Genomic DNA, 24,807 nt, shown 5'->3' with positions numbered 1-24,807 from the left:
TGCGCTGCCTCCGGTGTCCGCCTGTGTCCTCCTGCCACATCGCTTGTATGTGATGTAAGGAGGATACAGGAGGCACCACTCCCAATGTCTGTGCGACCTGCTTTGCCTCCGATGTCCGCCTGTCACATCGCATGTATGCGATGTAAGGAGGATACCGGAGGCAGATCAGGCCACGCAGACATAAGGAGCGGTGCCTCCTGTATCCTCCTTACATCGCACACAAGCGATGTGGCAGGAGGACACAGGCGGACACTGGAAGCAGCAGGTCGCACAGACATCAGGAGTTGAGATGAGCGAGTACTGTTCGGATCAGCTGATCCGAACAGCACGCTCCATAGAAATGAATGGAAGCACCTGGTACTTCCGCTTTGACGTCGGCCGGCTGCTTAACCCCCCGCGTGCCGGCTACGTCCATTCATTTCTATGCGAGCGTGCTGTTCGGATCGGCTGATCCGAACAGTACTCGCTCATCTCTAATCAGGAGCGGTGTCCTCCAATAGGTGAAGTGCGCTCCATGGCCTGATCTCCCCAGTAGCTTCATTATAAATGCACGCCTGCCGGCATTGTCGGCAGGCCGGACAGAAGTGCTTGGCGTGCCGCATGTGGCCCGCGGGCTGCAGTTTGAAGACCCCTGGTCTTAGGGTCCATTCACATGGAGGAAAATGGTGAGGAATTTGGTGTGGAATTTCAGTGCTGATACAAAATCTGTTTATTGACTTCAATGGGCTCCTTTTTCTGCTATGAACCCAATGAAGTCAATGGGAGGCTTCTTTTTTCAGCGCTGAAATTCCACACCATTTTCCTCCATGTGAATGGACCCTCAGATGGCAGTTATTGTACTAGACAGGGGTTGAGAAAGTTGATGATCCTGCAGTGTGTGATATACAAAAACATAAAACTAACACTGAGCCCTTAAAGAAATTTAAAAAAGAAAAACATTTATTATCAGACTGATTTACACCATATGGTCTAGAAGAGTATTATGTTTTCTTCTGTTTCTTCTTCTCATTCTCTTCCTTCTCCTTTTCAATCTCTGCAACATATCTTTCTATCTCTTCAGGGCTCAGGATCTGCCAAGACAAAAAAAAAAAAAAAGTTAACCACACATTCACATGCAGGGCCGGCTCCAGGTTTGTGTGGGCCCTTGGGTGAAAGAGCCTCAGTGGGCATTTTTTTGGAGTAACTCATGCACACTGCAGTAGAAAAAAAAACAAAAAAAAACAACAACTTTATATTAATTAGTTTCAATAGACATAATGAGAGAGGAATCTGCTGCTGATTTAGGTGCAAAATCCGCTGCATAATCAGTGCCAGATTCCACTTTGTGAACAGGGAATGATACTGTTAAGTGCCACTCCACAATGTCCCCAACACAGCATTATATGCTCCCAAGAGCATTCCCTTCACCCCCCCCCCCCCAGAGCTGGTGCTATGATTATACTCTGGGGTCCCCTCAGACCCCAGAGTATAATAATTAGGGTTCACCTGCACATTCCACCCATACACTACAAGTAAACAAAAAAATTGCACTGCAGAACATATGTATGATGACAATTATTGCTGCAAATTTGTCTGTAGATTACAACCTTGGCAATTTTCAATAAAGATTGAAACCTGGGCTTGCCTCATGGGAAACTACCTGTGAAACCTGATGAACAAACAAGCTGACTTTTTCCTGCAGGTGCATCTGCTACTGACATCACACTACACACTTGCAACTTTAGTTGAAAACTACATTTTCCGCCGGTATGCAAATGAGCTCTATCGCAGCACTGGGGACGGGCCCAATGCTGCGAGAGAACTCAGGCCACAAGAAAATGGCCGCTTACTTACTGTGTAAGCGGCCATTTTTCTTGTGGCTGCGGGCATGCACAGTCGGCTCTGCCCAAGGGCTACAAGTTTTACCGCCTGTGTCGGAAGAAGCTGCATGAAGAGGGCATTCCTGCAGAAGATGAAAGTGGCGCTGGAGAGTTCTCTCGCAGCACTGAGGACAAACCCAGTGTTGTTTGAGTGCTGGGGCCCGCCCCCAGTGCTGTGAGAGAACTCATTTGCATACCGACACAAAACGGAATTTTAACCGAACGGTGGGGCGAAGAAGATATCTAAAGGTAGGAGAAGAATAGCCTCTCTTAAGGCTATTCCGACGTGTCAACGCCAAAAAAAAGTTTTTAATGGTAGAATCCCTTTAACAGGTCTGCATTTTGGGGAGGTGTGTTATCTGTGCTAATATTGGAAAGCACAGGCTCCTTGCTTGATCACTTTTCACACCTGTGAAAAATGGATTTTTTCCCCAAAAAATTATTTCTGTCTGCAAAGTCTTTAGCTCCATATAAAATGGATACTATATGTTTTTTGTTTTTTCCCCTCAAACCCATAGACTTGCATTGGCGTGATGCATCCACGCCCATTTTTAACGGACCCATGGTCCAAGTCGCCTGAGAAAGAAAAGAGTGTGTGAACAAATACATTAAAATTAATAGATGAGCTGCAACACTTAGGTAGAAAGCCTAAGTAGAAGCCTACAGAGCAGAAAAAGTTGAATGGGGGAAAGCTGGGTCGCTGTAATTTGTTCCAAGTTTATTAAATGTTGTACAACGACTGGTAGATTTGAGCATCAACAGCTCGAGGATCATTTAAACTTGTAGCTTAAGCCACGTGTTTTACCCAATACATAGATAAAAAATTTTTTTTATATTTATCTCCCTATATTATAAAAATGAATTTCTGTCTGTCTGTCTGTGCTCTAATGCGAACCAAACGACTGGACCGATCTTCACCAAATTTGGTACAGAGATACTTCAGGTATCCGGGAAGGTTTAAGACGAGACTCCAACTCGCTCGGAAGTACCGTTGCTGAGATACAGCTTTCCCAACACAATGCCCCCCCCCCCCCCTTAGCCAATACAAACCTGCAAGACTTTCACTCATATTCCAACTGCAATACACACGGTCACTCCACATGCACAATACAACACTGATATCCAAACTGAGATACACGCATCAGAGGATTAGATACACAGATCAGCACACAGTATCACACACCAGAGGATTAGATACACGGGTCTGCACAGTCCCACAAACCAGAGAATTAAATACGCGCTTCTGCACACGGTTCCACATACCGAAGGATTAGATACAGGCGTCTACACACAGTTCCACACTCCAGAGGATTAGATACGCGCGTCTGCACACATTTGTACACGCCATAGGATTAGATACACGCGTCTTCACACAGTTCCACACTCCAGAGGATTAGATACGCGCGTCTGCACACATTTGTACACGCCATAGGATTAGATACACGCGTCTTCACACAGTTCCACACTCCAGAGGATTAGATACGCGCGTCTGCACACAGTTGTACACGCCATAGGATTAGATACACGCGTCTTCACACAGTACCACATGCAGTAGGATTAGATACGTGCCTCTTCACACAATACCACACAGGGAAAGATTAGATACGTGTGTGTGCACACAGTACCACACTTTGGGGGATGAGATACATGCCTCTGCACACAGTACCACAAGCCAGAGAATTAGATACGCGTCTCAGCACACAGTACCACATGGGGGAGGATTAGATACGTGCGTCTACACACAGTACCACATGCCATAGGATTATATACGCGCGTCTGCACACAGTACCACATGCTGGGGGATTGGATACATGCGTCTGCACACAGTACCACATGCTGGGGGATTGGATACATGCGTCTACACACAGTTCCACACGCTGTAGGATTAGATACGCACCTCTTCACACAATACCACACAGGGGAGGATTAGATACATGTGTCTTCACACAGTTGTACACGCCATAGGATTAGATACACGCGTCTTCACACAGTACCACATGCAGTAGGATTAGATATGCGCGTCTACACACAGTTCCACACGCCAAAGGATTAGATACGCGCCTCTTCACACAATACCACACAGGGGAGGATTAGATATGTGTGTGTGCACACAGTACCACACTTTGGAGGATTAGATACATGCCTCTGCACACAGTACCACAAGCCAGAGAATTAGATACGCGTCTCAGCACACAGTATCACACGGGGGAGGATTAGATACGCTCATCTACACACAGTACCACATGCCATAGGATTATATACGCACGTCTGCACAGAGTACCACATGCCGGGGGATTGGATACATGCTTCTACACACAGTTCCACACACTGTAGGATTAGATACGCACCTCTTCACATAATACCACACAGGGGAGGATTAGATACACGTGTCTTCACACAGTTGTACACGCCATAGGATTAGATACACGCGTCTGCACACAGTACCACATGCCGTAGGATTAGATACGCGCGTCTACACACAGTACCACATGGAGGAGGATTAGATACGCGCGTCTGCACACAGTACCACATGCCGTAGAATTAGATACGCGCGTCTACACACAGTTCCACACTCCAGAGGATTAGATATGCGCGTCTGCACACAGTTGTACACACCATAGGATTAGATACACACGTCTGCACAGAGTACCACATGCCGTAGGATTAGATACACACGTCTACACACAGTTCCACACTCCAGAGGATTAGATACGCGCGACTGCACACAGTTGTACACGCCATAGAATTAGATACACGCGTCTGCACACAGTACCACATGCAGTAGGATTAGATACGCGACTCTTCAAACAGTACCACACAGGGGAGGATTAGATACGTGTGTGCACACAGTATCACACTTTGGAGGATTAGATACATGCCTCTGCACACAGTACCACAAGCCAGAGAATTAGATACGCGTCTCAGCACACAGTATCACACGGGGGAGGATTAGATACGCGCCTCTTCACACAATACCACACAGGGGAGGATTAGATACAGGCCTCTGCATACAGTACCACATGCCAGAGAATTAGATACGCGTCTCAGCACACAGTTCCACATGGGGGAGGATTAGATACGCGCATCTGCACACAGTACCACACGCCAGAGTCATTAGATACGCGCGTCTGCACACAGTTTCACTTACTGGAGGATTAGATACGCGCCTCTTCACACAATATCACATGGGGAGGATTAGATATGTGCATCTGCACAAAGTACCACACCAACAAGAATTAGACACTTGCATCTAAACACAGTACTACACGGGGAAGGATTAGATACAGCTTTACTCCAGGTATCCATAACAACTGATCACAGGTTTTTCGTGGACATCCAAAATGAGATACACATAATCACATGACGCTTATGTACATACACACAAACCACATACATAATACACCAGTGCAAAATTGGACAATTCTTATGGGGCCACTACACAAACATAAAATGTAATATACCCGTGCGAAGCCGGGTCCTCCCTCTAGTGTATATATATATATATATATATATATATATATATATATATATATATATATATATATATATATATATATATATATATCTCTAGTTGGGCCACACTGTACAAATGCACATCTGATCTTACATGCATCTAATTCTAATCAGAGATTAGGGAGATTATTCTGCTCTAGAATAATTGCTTGTAATGGTGGATGCCATTATTATGGCAATATATATACGCAACACTAGAAAATAAAGAAAAAGTGCCAGGATTTCTTTCTACAGCTTTCAAGTGGTAACCTCACATACCTTTAGAGGTTGGTCTCTCCTCATGACGGCCAATTCTATATTTATACCTCCAGACTGAACAACCTGTAGAAGGAAAAAGATAAAATATTAGTGAAACATAGGCAACTACTTTTGTGGAGTCTTAACCCCTTGAGCAGCAAGCCAATATTTATCCTTAATGACTTCTTTTTTTTGTCTCTGTCATAGAAGTCTTGTTACTATGGCAGTCAGAAGCCTACTGAGTGCTCCCGGGCTTGTCATAGGTATATAATTATTCTAATGATCGCAGGTTGAAGCCTCCTAAGGCTTTAAACAGATTGTCCAGTTTCAGAAAAATGTTATTGTTTATATAATTAAAACAAAAAAACCAAACAAAACAAAACACCTCTACAATGTTCCAATCTCTGCTTGCTGTCTCTTATCTTGCTTACTTCCAGTGGATAAAAATCAGTCCCTGGTCATGTGATGAGCACACAGGTGCACTGCTCATTATAGTCATAGCACAGTAATCAGACATCTGCCTGGTAACGAGCTGTGCACCTGTGTGCTTATCACATGACCATGGACTGTACATCACATGACCATGGACTGTGGATCACATGACCATGGACTGATTTTTATCCACTGAGAGTAAGCAGAATGAATGACAGCAGAGATGTAGAAATTAGAAGGAATTGATACAGAAAGTATATCTGAAAATTGTAGAAATTTTCATTTTACAAAGAATAACATTTGTCTCTTAATATCGGTCTGAAACGGCATAAAGGTAAAGTGTAATATTTACCACAGAGTAGACACTGTAAAAACAAACCTGTAACAAGATCCTACTGCAATTTTTCTCAATTAAACCTCTGAATTATTTCCAGTACATAGTATGTAATATTAAATGCTACCATTAGGAAATATGGTCTCTTCTGCCCTTGGTGACACTGACAGAAATATTTAAAAAAAAAAAAAGAAAAAAAAAAAAAAAGAAAAAGTCATCTTCCCACCTTCCAAGAGCAACAAAAACAGGGGACAATAATCAAGTTAAAAAGCAGGTTTAAATATTCAGTTGCTGCTAATATCCACCAGCAGTAATGCAGTATGGTGGTCACACGTACACAATAGTCGTCTCTCTGCACATTCACCACAACTAACTTTCCTGTATTTAATTTAAGGTTAGTGGGTGCAAAAGGTCTGGATTTCATTTTATTGATATTTTTTTAAATTCTGGATTGGGCTTTGTTATTAATTGTTCATGATATTTCATATTTACATATTAGCCAATGTACCAGTATTCAGATTGCACCCAAGTATGCCATTACAACAATAATCAGAAACAGACACTTAGACTCCTTCAATGGACCCTGGGATATTTGCATATGATACTGATTATATCATAGGATACCCCTGTGACACAATTGAAAGGGGATTTCCTCTTGATTTGCTTTGGTAAATTGTAATCTACTTTTGAGTTCATCACAAGAATGCCTAAATAACAGCGTGCATAATTCTTTGCTAACAAAGCAGGATTGTGCAGGTAATCAAGGGTTAGAACCATATTTACTCATTTTTGTGTTGTGACAAATCAGAACAGGACGCCGTGTAAGGCTGGGGCCTCACATTGCAAAAACTAAGTATTTTGGGCTTGGCAAAACACGCTGTACTTTATAGTACCTGCAAAGTGGATGGGATTCTTGCTAATCCCATCAACACATTGCAAAAAAAAAAAAAAAAAAAAAAAAAAAAATCTGAAGCAGAAAAGCTGCGTTTTTGAAAATTGCAGTATGTCAATTATACCTGTGGAAACGCTGGCACTTTCCATATAATTATAATAGCAGAGAAAGCCTGAAGAGGAGAGAACTGCATAAATGCAATGAAAAACAGAGGACAAAAAAACGCATCATGTTTCCGCCGCATTTTTTTGCTGCGATTTGCTACTTGGGAGCTTAGCCTAAAGAAGTAAATAACAATGACAGAAGCCCCGGGTATAATGCAGCCTAAACACCTGCTGAAAACCATAGACCTGGTACTCACTTCAAGCAGAGCTTTAATGACCAGCTTAATGGTCAAATCATCTGTCTCAATGGCTTCATCAGTGTAGTGCTTCTCCAGGAACTCACGGACAGACTTGGCTCCTCTGCCGATAGCATTGGCCTATTGAGTAATAGATTAGAATATAGTGAAGTCTTTGCTGTTTACCTAAATTACAACCTCCCCCACAAGGAATGGTTTGGTACACTTACTTTCCAAGCATGGTAAGTCCCTGAAGGATCTGTCTGGTAGAGACGAGGAGTTCCATCAAAGTCAAATCCCACAATAAGGGCAGATATTCCAAAAGGCCGGCGGCCATTGCTCTGAGTGTAGCGCTGGAGAAAACAAATGTACTAAGTTGCATTGTGCCCTAGGTATATAAGGCAAGTACATGACAACCTGTGAAGACTGAAGGTTTATGAGATAAAAAAGAAAAAAACTTAAAGCTATGGGGCATATACGCAAACACTTAGATCTCATTCACACTGTATAAACTAAATTTTCTAAAAGTCTGGCTACTTCTATATGAGAGCTGCTGTAAACTATAGGAATGTATTATTTAAGGATTTACAAAAGGTCTGCCAACAATAAGTCTATTTCATCAAAACTGCCTTAAAACACAGTTGTCATGTTTGCTGTGGGTAATATTAAGCCTTATTGATCAACCAATCAGAGCTCAGTTTACATGTATTAATCTGCTCTGGAATAATGAATACTGCACTATGATTGGTTGGCTTTGATAAATTGTGGCTGGCTCAACCTGTTATCAGGCCTCCTAAACGCCCCAATTCCACTCTCACCTGAAATATGTTTGTTTGCTATTCTGGATGAGGAGATGTGATCACACCAATCTCGCATCTTTTTGCGGTAGTCCCTTTTCCTAGCTAGAAAGGTTATTGTTTAGCGATGGAGGTCTCCCCAACCCCCCTCCCTATCAATGTGGAGGAAGCTGGTAAATTCCACTATCCCATATAATAAAATAGTATATAACGGCAGGGGTTGCCCTCAAAAATTTGGTGTGACTCTCCCCCAACCCTGTATACAGTCCCATCTTTTCACTCTGCCCTCAGTGCATTCATTGCTTAGATGCCAGGAGGGTAACCCCAGGCCTTAGTTGTGCTATATTTGGAGCGGAGTATATATTTGTATGTGTTTCTCCTGTTTTATGCTCTCGCCCTCTGCAGGTTGGATTGAGGTCGATACCTTTTTTAAGCTTTCGAGCCTGGACTTTCTACTGGATGACTTTTGCTTGTTATCTATTACTAGCATGGACTATGCAGAATTGTTTTGGTTCCTTGATATATTTTTGCCAAGATCTTTTTAGGTTTATGACCATTTCCAGATTATGTTCCTTTTGTCATTTCTTCTACATTATGTATTCCTGTTGTGTAATCTGTTGTACACTTTTTCAATAAAAAGAGTTTAAAAAAAAATTGCGGCTGGCTCCTTACCTGCTTCAGGCTGGCAATGTATCGTGTGATGTACTCAACAGTCACTGGGTCCTCTACTGTCAGTCTGTGGCTTTGACACTCCACACGGGCACGATTTATTACAATCCGAGCATCAGCCGTGAGTCCTGTGAAAGACAAAGGGGTTTTGTTATCCAGCTAAACTTCCAAGTTCTTTAGTTTAATAACTGTGTTGTACAGGATGAGAAAACCATGGTCACTTTCTTGAGAAAACAGTGCCTCACCTGTCCACAGCGTAAGGCTTTATTCAGAACTACGTTTTTATGTACGTCAAAAAAAAAAAAAAAAAAATCTATATCTCTCTCTCTACATTTTTTTTTTTTAAACCTTGATAACTATGTAAATGGATGGCCATCTGTTTGCGTCCTTTTTTGTATCTATTAAACAGATATAAAAATTGTAATCTGAATAGAGCTTAAGTGTAATACTGCAGCTCAGAATCATGAAAGTGAAATGGGGCTGAGTTTCAATACAGCACACAACCTGTGGGCAAGTGCATCACCATTCTTTGTAAGAAAGTACCAATGTTTTTCTAATTCTGCAAAACCGTTTCAAATAATGCAAAATCCTCCCTAAAATCTGGAGCCATTTCAGATGCTTTTCATATGGCCACGTTTCAGATTAAGGTTTCTCTTTTCATAAAATGCAATTAAAATTATGGACTGCTATGACCACACTTATTCTATACTGTGGGGATGTGTGTGACAGGGAATAATTGGAAACCTGGCGACACTTACAAGTCAAGACTGTATGCCGCACTGGGATAGTGCACAATTGTGTAGTGTATCAAATTAACCACGTATGTGAAACTAGTGTCGATGTGGAGTCTGAGCCTCAGGGTCGGCATTACAGCTGCAAAAAAGAAGTACCATTCCCATCAACACAAATTTACCAGCAAAAGCCATGAAGACGTTGTCATCCAGCGCACAGATTTTTCGCACTGTCCTCTCATCCTGAAGTTTGGCTACAGATTTCTTCTCCACACCAAGGACCACAATCTCCTTACCACGCACTCCAACCTAATACAGGTGGAACAAGAAGTCACATTTAACTCAACAGCCCCAAAGGTGGATTTATAATGCTTATGGGGGGTTTAGGTAAATAAATGTTCATTATTAGATAATTTTATTTAAAATCCTATTTTCAACAAAGGAAATATTCTTGGAAAAATGTCCAGATACTGAAAACCTGCCCCAATCATGTCTAAATTGTTTGAGCAGCATGAACCTGATGACAGGTTCCCTTTAAAGGGGTAAAGTGATAGCATGTTACTATGATACATCACTATTTTATGACTGCTTCCAGTTCAACCTCTGCAATCCTTGCTGATCTTGAGGATGAAAGAACACAAGTGTTGTGGATCCTTCGCTTTGGTCATCCACCTATGCAGGTAACTGCAGATGGCCTTATTCATTTAAAGGGGTTTCCTGGCCCTAAATTGATTATTCAAACTGATAACCTATTCACAGGATAGGTCATCAATACGTGATCGTGGGGGGCTGATCTGGCGACCAAAAGCGAATATAGTGTCCACCAAGAGCAGGCAGCTCCTATTCAACCAATTACTCAAATACCCTGTTTCTCCGAAAATAATCCCTTCCCTGAAAATAAACCATAGCTTAATTTTTGCAGGGTTATTGAAGTAAGACTGAAATATAATCCCTAGTTACAATCAGTGCTAGATTATGTCATGTGACATCACAGAGAGAAGGACAATAGGCATACCGTAGCTCTCAATCGCCCGGATAAGTGCCCCGCTACCTCCGACCATGTCGGGGCAAAATCCACTCTCCCCTTCAGAGTCCTGTCTCCCAGCAGCTTCTATGCTGTGGGCTTGGCTACCCCTGTGACCAGACAGGTGTCACCCTTGCTGGCTCCCACAGATGCAACCACTCCACTACAGCCCCTCCCTCTTAGCTTAAAGGAGACCATAAAGGAGCGGAGATAGAGAGGGCACAATGCTACTCAAGAAGAGAGCGTGCCAGTAAGTTTATGACCCGCTGAGCCTGCACCATGAATTAGGAAAGTAAGTTAGGGTTACTAACCTTAACCATTTTACAAAATTCGGTGCCTGAAAAATAAGACCCTGTCTCATTTTCGGAGAAACACGGTAGGAGCTGTCTATATGTGCTCCCCAACCACAGCACCAGTGCCTGGAGTTACCAGAGTAGCTGATCTGTGCGGGGTCCGGGTCTCAGACCCCCACGGATAACGTACTAATGACCTATCCTGTGGATTGGTCAGTATTATACAAACTCCATTTTGGACTGGAAAATCCCTTTAAATGGGCCTTAGCTGCATTTCCTTATAGAGTGGAGGGCCCGGGCACTACTGAGCAGGACAGGACTGTATTAGGAGGCTGCAGGGGCCCTAGAGGTCATAGGTACTCATTAGAAATGGAACCATTTACCACTCACCCCATTGTAACACAAGCCTAGCCAATTGTAGGGGGTCTACCCAAATGAACCTAGAGCCCCCTCTCCTGTCAGTTTATAACAAGGGATCCCCAAATTCCTAAGATTAGGAATTACTTGAGCAGTATACAGCCATCTAGCCCCTCTCTCCCCATAAGTAACCCGAAGATCGCCCCCTACCCCCACTACAATCCACGTTACTGCCTAGCTGAGGTGACGGCCACTTCTTACCGCGGTTGATCCTTTCTTCACGGCCTCCTGGGCATATTCCACCTGGAAAAGGTGCCCATCTGGGGAGAAAACTGTGATGGCCCGGTCGTAGCTCATGTTCACAACGGGGTCTGACTGCTCACAAACTGAAACCTCCTGAAAACAGCGCACTCATCCACCTCCTATTCAAGAAGCGTACTTAGCCTCCCTGCCTAACGTAAGAGTAGAGTCATTCCGCTACTGTACGCTACGTAAACAGCGTAGCTAAACTCCACCCCCGGGAACCTAAGCTACCCGGTGCTTTAGACAGGAAACCCGGCTTGTGGAATGTACCATTTTTTCTAAGGGGGAGTTGAAACCAAATCTTACCCATACCTAGGCGCTGTATACACTAATATCAAATTTGTTATTTTAGTAGCCGTGTTAGTGGCCAAACTATGGAGGAGAGCAAGAAATGACTGTATACATTTTATACAAGTAAAAACGGGTCGCTCCATTGGTGCTCGGCCCCCCTGTCTGCTGCATAGAATAAGAATCCTCTGGCTAGTAATAGGGTGCAGATATTAAGAATATCTGTAATAATTTATACTGCTGTCACCCAGGATCAGACACACACGGTGGCACAGTGGGGAATCATGTCTGTGGCCTTTGCTTCAGCCAGACCGAGAGGGAAAGGAGAGGTCACCCAGCAAACTATACAGAAGGTAAATGCTCTGCAAGGGGGGTGTCTGATGGCACCAGTTTTATTCTAAGGAGGGGGAGGGAGATAAATTCCTCATGTGTCATGCATAGTATTAAGAACATGGGAGAGATGTATGAGTGCCAGCTCACAAAATGATTGACAGATGCAATGTGTGTATATTTCTATGGGATTTCTATTTATTTATTTCAGCCAGATTTGCAAGGGAATGTTGGGATTTGCAGGTGGTGCTATGGTGCTAATCTGCTGTCCTCTAAGATGTCATTTGCCTCCATGATGATAGAATGAGCAAGATGCATCCTTGAGTGCCTTCATTCTTATCTCTGGATTAGGGAGGAGGGGTGTGAAGAGGAGCCTATAAATCACCATTGTCTATCAGCTCCTTAAGGTTTCCTCTTGCTCTTACTGCCATGTAACCATTTGATGCATAATTCTATTATAATGTGTTGCTACCTGCATTGGATGTATTATTTGCATTGGGGATGAATTAGGTGGCTGTATCTGTAGTACAGATTCTGAAATGATACACCATGAAGGTTCAGATGTATTATGTTTTAGTAAACTATTGCAATCATTTACTCAATTCAATGCAAAATATTATTTCCTATAAAACTGTCATTTTGTTACAGTATTCTGCAACACAGGTCCCTACAGTAATAGTAAAGCTACAACTCCCAACATTCATTGAAAACAGTATGCTGGGGGTTGTAGTTTCACAACAGTTGGGAAGACTCAGTATTTGCACCACTGGTATCTGCTTATACATTGGTAAAGGATGTATATGCCTGAAATCACCTGTTGAAAATACAGAAACAATCTGCTGCTAAGTCTGGACAAGCTGTGATTATTGATCTTATCTAGCTATATCTGTAACCAGAGCTTAATCCATGATGTTTCTCTAGTCACTATTGGTTGACTGCCACAGAATGCTTGCCATGTAGCTGCATGAATGGTGGTGAGGTGTGGAGTTGCCAGGAACAAAATAGCATTGCCTGTAGCAACCAACCAGATTTGGTTAGGTCATAAACTGATACTATGTCAATTTTCTAATGCTCATCTCAATATTGCCAATCCTTGATCCTAAGGGTGTGTTCACACAGATTCATTTTTCTTCAAGGAATTTTAAACTGAATTTTTACACTTGAATTCCATATCAAATTAGTTTGAATTTGCAAATTCCACACCAACCAAGCTGAAATATTCGGCCTCCCATTCACTTCAATGGGAGTTAAGTGTAATCCACCCGAAAATAAAACATGATGCTTAATTTGTTTCTGCTAGCTGAAGGTAAAAATCAGCATTTGCCTCCCATTGAAATGAATGGAGACTATTTTCAGCTGGAATTTGGAGCTGATTTTGAGGCAGAATCTGCTTCAAATTCAGCTCCAAATTCATACATGTGAAAATACCCTTAGAAGGATGGTAAATGATGAGTGACATCTCTATGAATTAGAATATATGGATGTGAATTTTTTTTTTTTTTTTTTGCATTTAGAGCTGAATACACAATTTTAATATATGTCTTCAGCCCAAATGTCATGGATGAATTGGTCTGCTCCAATAGGCATTTAATTGTCAGCAGGCACATGCATCTAATGTGTTTGCCCAGTTGATGTGCCAGTTTGGCCTATCAGACATAAATGAGATGTTCACTGCAAAGCTGCACTGACTACAGAGAATGGAGAGAACAGCTTGGCGGTGGTCATACTTACAATCCAGGGTGGACCTCTGTAAAAGGAGCTTGATGGCGGTAACTTGGTTCTAAACCTTATCTTACCTTATGCCTCACTTATTTAATGGAGGGGGGAATACTTTGGCAATTTAAAGCTGAAACCATACCCCAGACAGGCTAAGGCACAATCCCAAAGCACAATAACCCTCATTTGCATGACAAATGTATATGAAAATTGGACTCAAAAGCTGAATAACAAAGACCTATTTGGAAACTGTAGAAACGCCTCTACAAGGTACTGGGATTAGGTTTATAGCCAATTTACTGCTGACAAACTCCCTATAAGGGGAAATCTGATTGGTTACTGCAGTGAAAGAGTGGTCATATCTATGAAGAACAATTACAAATAATTATTTTGTGATATTTTTTTTTTATAGATGCTAGATGAGAACCATCATCTGATACAGTGTATTATGGATTATCAAAGCAAGGGGAAGACAGCAGAATGCACGCAGTGAGTACAGCAAAATAAAAATAAATACATGAAAAGATTCCCCAAATTTGGATTTTATGTTCCTGGCACAAGCAATCTTATACACAGAACTTAGTGGCTATAGGAGTTTGTACAAGATTACTTGTGAGGCATTGTGGTTGGCACTAAGGTTAAAACCATATATAGGTAGCTAATAAGCTGTTACTTATAACTATGCTGTTTCTATTACTGCTATGGGGCGCGTTGGATGTCACTATTATGAGGACACTTGTGGCTGTCACTTTGATGGGTCTTTGTCTTCCTCATTAGCTGTTGCTGTTATAGGGTATCATTTTCTGTAACCATTATGGAGGATCAGTGGCAGTCTTTGATTTGGAGACACTGTAGCCGAGACTGTTATGAGGGCTCGGTGGCTGTAACTATTATGGGACCTCATAATATTATGGGCCCTGTTGATCTCATTAATATGGAGGCTCTGTTTTTGTCAGTATTATGGGACACTGTGGTTGTCACTGTTATAGAGTGTCTGCAGTTGTTTGTCAAACATTGCAAGCTGGTTATACATTGTATCTTGTGATTTAAGCTTCAGTGTGTAAACTTAAGGATATTTGACACCATCTCAGTACCCTAACATTGCATTGCATTCATCTGTAAAAAGATGCCATTTTTTTTGTGCCTGGGATGTGATGACTGCTGGTCAGTAAATGGCAGTGCCAGTCCAGAGAACAAAGTGTGCTTCTACCAGGGTGGTGAGTGATATTGACATGTAACTCTGGTCAATGGACATATTCTTGAAGGAATAGAAGTTTCCACTGAGATGGAGTTTGGGACAGAAAATTGTTTTTCCCATTGCTGGAACATGTTCTGCTATGTTTAATGTAGGATTATGCTCATTTAGCGTTCTGCATAATGCTGTATGTCATCTCTCCTGCTATTTCTTGCAGATACCAGCAGATCCTGCACAGAAATCTGGTCTATCTGGCAACTATAGCTGATTCCAATCAGAATATGCAATCGTTGCTCCCTGCGGTAAGTATAGTTGTTCCAAGAATGTTCAGCATCATCCCTCAGTTTATTGCAGAGAGATTTCCCTCCATGTCTCTAGTCCCTTCCCCGCACAGGACGATTATAGACCTAGTCATCATATTGAGCCATAGCATTGGGCCATCTTAGGCCAGCATAAGGCCAAGCTCACATAATGAAGTCTATGTATTATTGCCTAAAGCTCCATTTATTTATTAGTCTAATCATTGAATTTAGCTTTTTGCAGATTATTGGTTTTGCTGTTATGACTGGCCTGCAGTTTGATTTGCATGCAGGCGTCCGGTCTTAAAAGGGCTTTTCCACCTCTATGCAAATAAAGTTTGCAAAGTCATCGTATAATGAAACATTCAGCAACTTTCTAATATGCTTCATGTTTTATCTTGTGACCATTTTCAAGATTTCGATTAGATGTCATCAAATAGAAAGATTCTGTGTGCACTCAGGAGATGAAAACACTGTTAAGACCTAAAGCTTCTCACAGCTGTGGGTTGGGTTTGTTACATTTGTAGGGAACAAATGTTTGTACATTTAAAGGGAACCTGTCACATTGATTTGGGATCCTAAACCACCCACTGGTCTTTTATACTTACCTAGAGATGAGTCTGATGGCTTCACTGTGCATGCACCCGAGGTCCTGGAGTACGGCCACTGGGTAAGTATAAACCCCTAGTCCGTAAAGACCTGTGAGTGGTTTAGTCCTAAATTGTCCTGACTGGTTCCCTTGAAGATCTGCATGGGGATTCAGTGTTCATGATGTTTCCATTCACTGACCTGTCACATTGATTTGGGATCCTAAACCTACTTGTCATTTATACTTGCCTAGAGCTGAGTCTGATGGCTTCACTGTGCATGCGCCCGAGGTCACTGACAGCAAGCAGAGATCTTAAAAATGGGGGGGGGGACGACCCAACAAATTTACTATAAATTACACCAGAAAACTTATTTCAATTCTGGCACATCTCCTGCCAGAATACAAATGGATTAAGACCGGGGCATGAAGCACAACTATTAATAAATCAGCCCAAAATTATTTGCATAAACAGGGCCATTTCTGTATCTCTAATCCTTTGCGTTTGTGTCGCCTCTCTTCAGCCTGTAGAATTTGCCTATGAAATGACATAGTTTTCTTTGCAGCCGCCGACACAAAGCATGAATCTGGGCCCAGGAGGGATGAGCCAAACAGGCCCTAGTCAGAGCCTTCACTCCCAGGGCAATCTGAGTGACGCGCTGGGTGCCAGCATACCACCCTCCTCCCTCATGCAGAGCCAGATCAGTAATGGTGAGGCCTCTCTCTGGTATATTTCAATTGTGTAGCAAGAGACTGATGCAACTGTTAAGGGGGTGAGAGGCCCTATCTGATGGCGTTATCTGATGGCCGCCTGGAAGGGGTCATGAGCACATTCATGTATTCTTGTATAGATTAATGACTGTCCAGATGTGTTTAGCAGAATTATTGAAGGAGTGCGTATGCATGCTCTTAACTCTTTGTTACTTTTTGGCTACATTATTTATTTCTCCTTCCTTTCTCTTTCGAATAGGCCCTAACCATGTGACCATGCAGCAGTCTGGACAGACCACCTTGCCTACCACTAGTTTGAGCATGGCAGTCAGCTCTCATGGCACAGCACCTGGGTATAGTCATGCTGTGCCCAGCTCTCAGAATATGCCAATGCAAAGTCAAAGCACCATAGGCAACTATGTGTCAAGGGCTAATATGAACATGCCTACAAACCCAGGTAAGTGGAATGGTGGCCTAATAGTCTACTTTATGACAAATCCGCTTTCCCATATAGACCTTTATTCACTTTCCACACGAGTCTCAGAGGTCAGCCCTTGGTGCTCTCAAAAACAGAGGCTCGATATTTCCCATGAATGCTACATGCGAATGAAGCGATGGTGTACATGTATGGTCTCTGCTCCATTCACTTATTGGACTGCCAGGACAGCAATCTCCGGAAGTCCCATATGCATAAAATGAAGCTATGTCCAAGCATACAACTGCTCCATTCACTTGGAGATTTCAGGGAAACTTTCAGGCCCCTGTTCTTGCGATCACTGGTCATCCCAGAGGTTGGATCCCCAGCAGTCAGATGATTATCCACTATCCTGTAGACAGGGGATGAATGTTATTAACCATTGGCTAACAATGGCCAACTTGATTAGTGTAGTTCTATTAGGACCCGCCTGTGTGTGTGTGTGTGTGTGTGTGTGTGTATATATGTGTATGTATATGTATGTATATATATATATATATATATATATATATATATATATATATATATATATATATATATAATCTTCATTTAGAGACCTTTTTTTCTCAATACAGACATTTGGTATTACTGTAATGACTGGACTAGTGTTTTTAGTCAAAACATTAACGCATTCCCATTAGATTAAAGTAGTGCCCTATCAGGACAACTCCTATCGATACGCCCTTGTTCATACGGCATAACTTGAGGGGATGCAGAGGGTGCAGTCGTACACGGGCCCAGTAGCCTTAGGGAACCACTGGCATCAGTATTGAGATAGCAGCTCCCATCTTGCCCATAAACCAAGGAGACCCACAGATTCCCCTAACCACACTGAGGTTGATTAAACTCCTTAGGTCCCATAACCATCACTATCAAGAATTCGCTGTAGGGTTGAGGCAGGGGGCCCCAGACAAAAGATTGCATCAGGGCCCACAAGACTTTTGTTATGCCACTGCATGCATATAATATATATATATATATATATATATATATATATATATATATATATATATATATATATATATATATATATATGACTTTGTCATACTATATGTTATCTTCTTTCACTTTGTTTTATTGTGTATAACAGTGTCCATGATGCATCAGCAAGCTGCCAGCTCTCATTACACCACAGCACAAGGAGGAGGTCAGCATTACCAAGGACAGTCCTCAATCTCCATTATGAGCCAGAGTAACCAAGGAAGCAGCATGATGGGTCAGAGGCCTTTGGGACCATACAGATCATCTCAACAAGGTGAGGTGAATTGAATTGGCATGGTTCACTGTACATGCCATGCCATATCACCATATATATCATTGTTTTGCAAACCAATTTTGAGGTGTTTTTTTCTTTATGCCCTTTGTCAAGGTTCTGCTCAGCAATATCTGGGTCAAGAGGAGTACTACAGCGAGCAGTATGCACACAGTCAGAGTTCTTCTGAGTCTATGAGCCAGCAGTATTACACAGATGGTACGTGTCACATCTTTCTACGTTGATTTCTGGTATCAAGAGTTTATCTTAATAAAGGCTACTTTGTTTACAGCAGGGGAGTGAAACTCATTTTCGCCAAGGGCCAAATCAGCCTTATGGTTGTCTTCAAAGGTCCATTAGTAATTTGGTGACTATATAAAGGTAGTTAGGTGTAGTTACAATTATAGCTGTTGAAGGCAACCATGAGGCTGATGTTAACATATTGTTAATACAGATAGGTAATGGTGTCCTAATTATCTCCTTTCTACAGGTAACAGTCCCCGCTCATACGTAATATTGTCCTATTTGTCCCACCACATAAATACTGGTGACCCCCAAAGGTAATAGTTCTCCCCACCCTAAAATACATTATATACAGTCCAGGCCGCAAAATTCTGTTGAATTCAATATTTACCTTTTATTCCTGCAACGACATGATACAGTAGGGATACTCCACTGGCAGACTACGGCCAGGAGAAACCTTAATCTCCCGCCTGCTGTCACCATCCAAGTCCTGATCCCTTGCACCTGATCCCTTGTTGTGCACGCAGCAGGGACAATTGCCGATCCCTGCTGTTTCATAGTGTAAGGGGTCAGGCCTTGAGGAGAGCCAGGTGGGAGATGAACGTTCCTTCTGGCCGCTGGTAATGTTAATTATGTGTGGGGGCACTAATGGGGAAATATACTGGGGGGGGGCGACAGAGGAGCATAACATGAGGCGGTACGATAATGGGGCGTCATAATATTGTTTGGGTGCCCCCCCCCTCAGTATAATGCTTCTCAATGCCCCCACAAACAGTATTATAATACTTACTGCCCCCACTTACAGTATATTGCTCCTTACTGCTCCCCACACAGTATAATGCCACATTAGGAAATATCTATTCCCAACTTTTCTTATGTATTTCATAGTCAGGACATGTCATTTTGTCTGAAATGAAGTTGTAGTGCAACCACACCACATCCACTTTCATTAGCGGTGATGATCACAGCGTATCATAAGGGATTAACCTTGCTATTGTTATGGCTGAAGTAGCCTTGCAGCACTAGTCTTGGTGTATATAATTCTGCTTTTTATGTCTTATTGGTTCATTACCCCTTTAAAGGGGTTACACAGGTTAAAACATGGCTGTGACACAACTGTCCATGTGTTGAATCTGATATGGCAACCCTATTCACTTTGTTGTATCCAAGCTGCAATACCTGACACAAACCATGGACCACCCTCTGCTGTTTCTGTACGATAGCAGCCATGCTTTTGTAATCCTGGCTAGCCAATGTAACACATTTAACTCTTCTATATATGTTTACTAGAAATGTAAAATGTCTTATTCTTCAGGAACAGATTTGCACTTTAAGATGATGTGTTCTTTATATAAAATAGAGGGCGCTGTACAACCATTTACTGTTGTTCTCTAATTTAGGACATGGTGACTACTCATACCAACAGTCCTCTTATGGTGAACAGAGCTATGACCGGACATTTGATGATTCCTCACAGCACTACTATGAAGGAGGTCAGGAAAAAAGCATACATGCATTTAATAAACATATTCAGCAGCACTTTAAAAACTTGCACAGACAAAATTAGACAATGATTCATATAGAAGAGAGGGCTTAATATGTTTCTATGTGCTTTTACAATGATCCAGCCATCTGGGTAACACAAATAAAACTGAATGACTTTGTCACCAGCTAGTATCTGTATATGTACATATACTGTGCATTGGCATGCAGGATTACTGTTAGATAAAGGCATCAGGGTCTGAGGAATAATGTAGAAGGGAGTAGTAAACAGAAGCGTTAGTTCAGAGACAGTAAGTGTAGAAAATTTAGATTATGTTTTTAGGGCACATTTGAAACTATTCAAGTTAAGCAGAAATGTTAAGGTAGCCCATTCCAGAGAACTGGAACAACTAGAGAAGTTTTGATGATGGTAATGGAAGATTCAGATCATGTAGCATGTTAGTATTAGATCGCTGGAAGAATGGAGGTAACCTATATACGCTATGAAGAGCTTTGTGGATGAGAATGAGAAGGTTAAATTGTATTGTGTAGTGGACAGACAACCAATGTAGTGAGTGGCACAGACTGAAGGCATCAGTGTAGCAACTGTACTGAAAGATGAGTCTGGCTGATTCATTTAGGATACATGGGAGAGGAATGAGTTTAGTAAGTGTTAGACCAACCGATTAGTAGGGATTTACGGTAATCAAGATGAGAATGAGTAAGAGCGACAATAAGGTTATTTGTTGTTTCTGTGAAAAGAAGTGGACAGAATCTGGAAATGTTTTTGAGGTGCAGGTGACTCGTGTGCAAGGGATCCAAAATTAACACCAAGACAGTAGGTATTCTGCATCTGAGTTAAGGCCATGGATGGAAATGAAAGTACCAGGTTTAGGTATGTTAGTAGATGGTGGAAACACAATAAATTCACACTTTGAGAGATTAAAGGGGTTGGCCACGTTCAGACCAATATTGAGAGACAAATGTTATTGTTTTTATAAGAGTAAGTTGTACAATTTTCCAATATTCTTTCTGTAGCAATTTCTCATGGTTTTCTAGATCTCTGCTTGCTGCCATTCATACTTCTGGTGGATAAATTACTGACCATGGTCATGTGATTTACAGTCCATGATCAAGTCACAGCACACTAATCAGACATCTGCTTGGTAATAATTTGTGCACCTGTATGTCCGTCACATGACCATGGATTATTTGTCACATATTCATGGTCAGAGTTTTATCCACTAGAAGTAACAGAATGAATGACAGCAAGCAGAGATCTAGAAAACTGAGGAATTGATACAGAAAGTGTATTGGAAAAATCTTTTTATTATGCAAACAATAATATTTGTTTCTCCAATATTGATCTGAAAATGGCCAACCCCTTTAAGTTTCAGATAGAGAGAAGACTTGATGTTACAGACAAACCATTACAGGTATTTTGTAGTAGTGCGTTGGGTGTCCTCAATGTAGAGATGGCACTGAAAGCCAAATCTGCTGATGGTTTAGCCAATACTATCTGTGTAGAGAAAGAAGAGCTAGAAACCCACAACTGAGTCCTGAGGAGCCGACAGCAAGGGGAATGGAAGAAGAGGTAGAGCCGGTAATTTATAAACCAAATGAACGGTCAGAGAGATAAGAGGACCAAGATTGTCATTGTAGCCAGTAGATGAAGCATACTGAGGAGGAGTTGGTGGCCTACAGTGTCAAAACCTGCAGAGAGATCCAAGAGAATAAGTAGTGAGTAGTTGCCATTAAATTTAGCTGTCAGGAGATCATTGAACACTTCTGTAAGAGTAGGTTCAGTAGGCTATAGAATGTGGAAGTCAGACAGTAAGGAGTTCCAATAGAGAGACATAGCAAATTGGGCAAAAGCAGGCCAAGCGTTCCAAGTCTGGAGAAGAAATGGAGATTAGAGACTGCTTGGTATTATTAGCACAGGCCAGGTCAGCTTTTATTTGTGGCTTCATGACAGCATGTTTAAGGAGCAAGGAAAGAGACCAGGAGACTGAGAGGTTAAATATTTTAGTCAGGTGAGAAGGGACAGCTGGGGAAAAGAATGGACAAGCTGTGGAGGTAGAGGAGTAACTTAAACCTCCTGTGCCCCTTTGGAAATCTGTAATAAGGCCCCATGTGCTATCTATAGCACTGGTGTCGTCTTATATTGTAGAGAGGATTTTGGCCCCTTTGGGCCCCCTCCAGGACCTAATAGTGATTGATAACTCTGCACTCCCCTGTAGTGCTGACCCTGTTTAAGGGGACAGGGTCACAAATGCAGGTCTTTTTCTGTAATTGTAATTCACTTTGTCCACCATTCACCTATTTGTTTGTTCATTTATTTACTATTTAGCCGGAAATGCCCAGTACAGCCAACAGCAGAGTGGGTATCAGCAAGGAACAGGTCAGCAACAGGCATACACTCAGCAACAGCAGTACTCCAATCAACAGAACTATCCAGGACAGCAACAACAGGGATATGGTAAGACGGGGCTTCAAATCTGATCCGTGTCACAAAACAAAATAACCAAGCTGTTGGGAAACTACAACTACCAACAAAGATGCTGAAATTGGAATTTGTCATTCATTTCAGTTCCAGCACAGGGCTCGTCCTCACAGTATTCAACTTACCAGCAAGGCCAGAGCCAAACCTACTCCAGCTATCGGGCACAGTCCGCGTCTTCTGCCCCACAACAAAGGCCCTATGGCTACGAACAGGTAGTATACACATCTATACAAATATGTCGTCACCCCCTTCCCTCCAATATCTCATACTCATTGTCTTGTCATTGACACTGTGAACTCATTCTGTACCCCATTTTACAGCATAGGACTACTGAAGGGACATTTAAAGAGGACTTTTCACCACTGCCACTAACTACAACTCTTTGTTTCCTTTAAAAAGCACCACTCTTAAAAGGAACACTAAGCAGAATGCACTGGCATCCCGTCGCGGCTAGCCGCACGTAATGTTCACACGTGGAATGCAAATACCGCCGTGTGAACATACCCTTAATATGGTGAAAATAGAAAATCTCAATATTATTATAGTAATAATGACCAATCCATAAGCATACTTCATTCAAGTATCTATTAAACACAATGTTTGGGTCCCATTTGAACTTTTGTCAAGTCACATCTGGAAATGTGAAAGAAGGTCTTGTGCACATTCAGTATATACAGTATGCTGTGCAATACGACCCTTCATCCTTGATACTTGGATGAAGCATACATATGAATTGTCCATTGTTGCTACAATAAAATTGTGAGTTCTATTTGCATCATATTTGGAGTGGGACGGTTTTCTTTACAAAAATGATTGTATGCTTAGAAGTTCTGTGGTTTATGTTGTAATCTTATGTATGTTTAATTTGGGGTGGACTTAGGCTGAGAGATACTCAGTGGCACACTGAAGGGAACAGCGATCGGGGTGGTGCTATCCTAGCCAATGACTAAACTGATCTGACCAGTGTCAGTCTGGGGTTACATGAGCCTACAACAATGAAGGTTGTCCTCCTCCAGTTTTTCAACTTTCCCTTTTCTCTGTCTCTTTTTAATTGATTTATCCTAGTGATTTGCCTGCCCATTGTAACCTTGTATTATGTTATTGTCCATAACAGTTATGTAAGTTATGACTTGAACATAAGATTTCTAGTCCATTGGATAAACCATCGAATTTTTAGATTGTTTGCAGCACCCACTACCCCCCCCCCCCAGTGCTACTTTGAGGTGTTTGCTCTTACACAAGCTTTGCTTGGCCAGTTTTTCTCCTTTTCCTTCTTCTAGACTCATGGAAATAACTGTTGTATTTTATATTTCTTTTCCCATAGGGTCAGTATGGAAACTACCAGCAATAAATACATGTTGGGAGAACTTTGTATGATACCCGACTGAGTTGCCTGCTATAGCTACTGATTCCAAGATGGAAGATCTGTGATAGAGCCACCAATACTCTTTCTAAGGAAAGGATAAAACACCAAGGAAGATGTTTTGTGACAACCCATCCATTCTGCATCTGTGATGTGCCCCTGCATGCCTTTTAATAGTTAGGATCATTTCCAACAGTTCAGGCTAAGTTAGATTGGTCAGTTCCAACCCCTGAGCCCCTGCTGATCCGCAGAATGAAGGAACACGGACACAGCGACTCATCAGTGCACTCAATTGAACTGAAGTACCAGGAAAAGCCACAATTGTATGTATGGCACTGTGTCTTTGTTAGCAAGGAAGGGGTGTTACTCTGCTGATCAGCGGTAGGCCCAAAGGTCGCACACCCACTTATTGACCATTGATGGCCATCAATGTTTCGATTCCAGAGATCTCTGTTCCCATAAACTCCACAATACTTGCAGAGATCTAGGAAGCTGAGGTATATGGAGCTGTTTTCTGAGGCTCACACTGTAAAGCTGCCTTAACTATTTCTGTGCTGGGGCCCATTTTTTTGATGATCAGCAG

The 24,807-nt window shown here is 42.0% G+C and overlaps 2 protein-coding genes across 3 annotated transcripts; one reads left to right on the top strand and one right to left on the bottom strand.

Annotated features, from left to right (window-relative positions):
- Positions 1 to 917: 917 nt before the first annotated feature.
- PSMA7 (proteasome 20S subunit alpha 7) lies at positions 918 to 11,920 on the bottom strand. 2 transcript variants are annotated; one of them, XM_075277043.1, is made up of 8 exons: positions 11,740 to 11,920; positions 9,987 to 10,113; positions 9,077 to 9,201; positions 7,838 to 7,960; positions 7,629 to 7,748; positions 5,631 to 5,693; positions 5,008 to 5,068; positions 918 to 1,070 (listed from the first exon to the last, which is right to left on the bottom strand). In XM_075277043.1, the coding sequence occupies exons 1-7, from the start codon at positions 11,833 to 11,835 to the stop codon at positions 5,015 to 5,017; spliced, it is 708 nt and encodes a 235-aa protein (XP_075133144.1). In that variant the 5' UTR covers positions 11,836 to 11,920; the 3' UTR covers positions 918 to 1,070; positions 5,008 to 5,014. The 2 variants fall into 2 exon arrangements, with proteins under 2 accessions (XP_075133144.1, XP_075133143.1); XM_075277042.1 differs by lacking the exon at positions 5,008 to 5,068 and having other exon boundaries at positions 11,740 to 11,919.
- A 352-nt stretch (positions 11,921 to 12,272) lies between these two features.
- On the top strand, positions 12,273 to 24,781 carry SS18L1 (SS18L1 subunit of BAF chromatin remodeling complex). The gene is made up of 11 exons (XM_075278639.1): positions 12,273 to 12,422; positions 14,528 to 14,604; positions 15,528 to 15,612; positions 16,762 to 16,906; positions 17,166 to 17,363; positions 18,472 to 18,636; positions 18,751 to 18,852; positions 20,277 to 20,369; positions 22,709 to 22,837; positions 22,949 to 23,073; positions 24,186 to 24,781. The coding sequence occupies exons 1-11, from the start codon at positions 12,354 to 12,356 to the stop codon at positions 24,210 to 24,212; spliced, it is 1,215 nt and encodes a 404-aa protein (XP_075134740.1). The 5' UTR covers positions 12,273 to 12,353; the 3' UTR covers positions 24,213 to 24,781.
- The last annotated feature ends 26 nt before the right edge of the window (positions 24,782 to 24,807 follow it).

This window comes from Leptodactylus fuscus, chromosome 6 (genome assembly GCF_031893055.1).
Source record: "Leptodactylus fuscus isolate aLepFus1 chromosome 6, aLepFus1.hap2, whole genome shotgun sequence".
In the NCBI taxonomy this organism is placed as follows: Eukaryota; Metazoa; Chordata; class Amphibia; order Anura; family Leptodactylidae; genus Leptodactylus; species Leptodactylus fuscus.
The sequence above is the reverse complement of the archived record's forward strand: the minus strand, read 5'-3'. Positions and strand labels throughout refer to the sequence as shown.

Coding starts and splice junctions, on each gene's coding strand:
- SS18L1 (XM_075278639.1), top strand. CDS start 12,354: ATGTCTGTGGCCTTTGCTTCAGCCAGACCGAGAGGGAAAGGAGAGGTC. Junction 16,907..17,165: donor GCAGAGCCAGATCAGTAATG/GTGAGGCCTCTC, acceptor TCTTTCGAATAG/GCCCTAACCATGTGACCATG. Junction 17,364..18,471: donor GAACATGCCTACAAACCCAG/GTAAGTGGAATG, acceptor TGTGTATAACAG/TGTCCATGATGCATCAGCAA.
- PSMA7 (XM_075277042.1), bottom strand. CDS start 11,835: ATGAGCTACGACCGGGCCATCACAGTTTTCTCCCCAGATGGGCACCTT. Junction 9,202..9,986: donor CGTCTTCATGGCTTTTGCTG/GTAAATTTGTGT, acceptor TGTCTTTCACAG/GACTCACGGCTGATGCTCGG. Junction 7,961..9,076: donor ACATTGCCAGCCTGAAGCAG/GTAAGGAGCCAG, acceptor TGTTTTCTCCAG/CGCTACACTCAGAGCAATGG.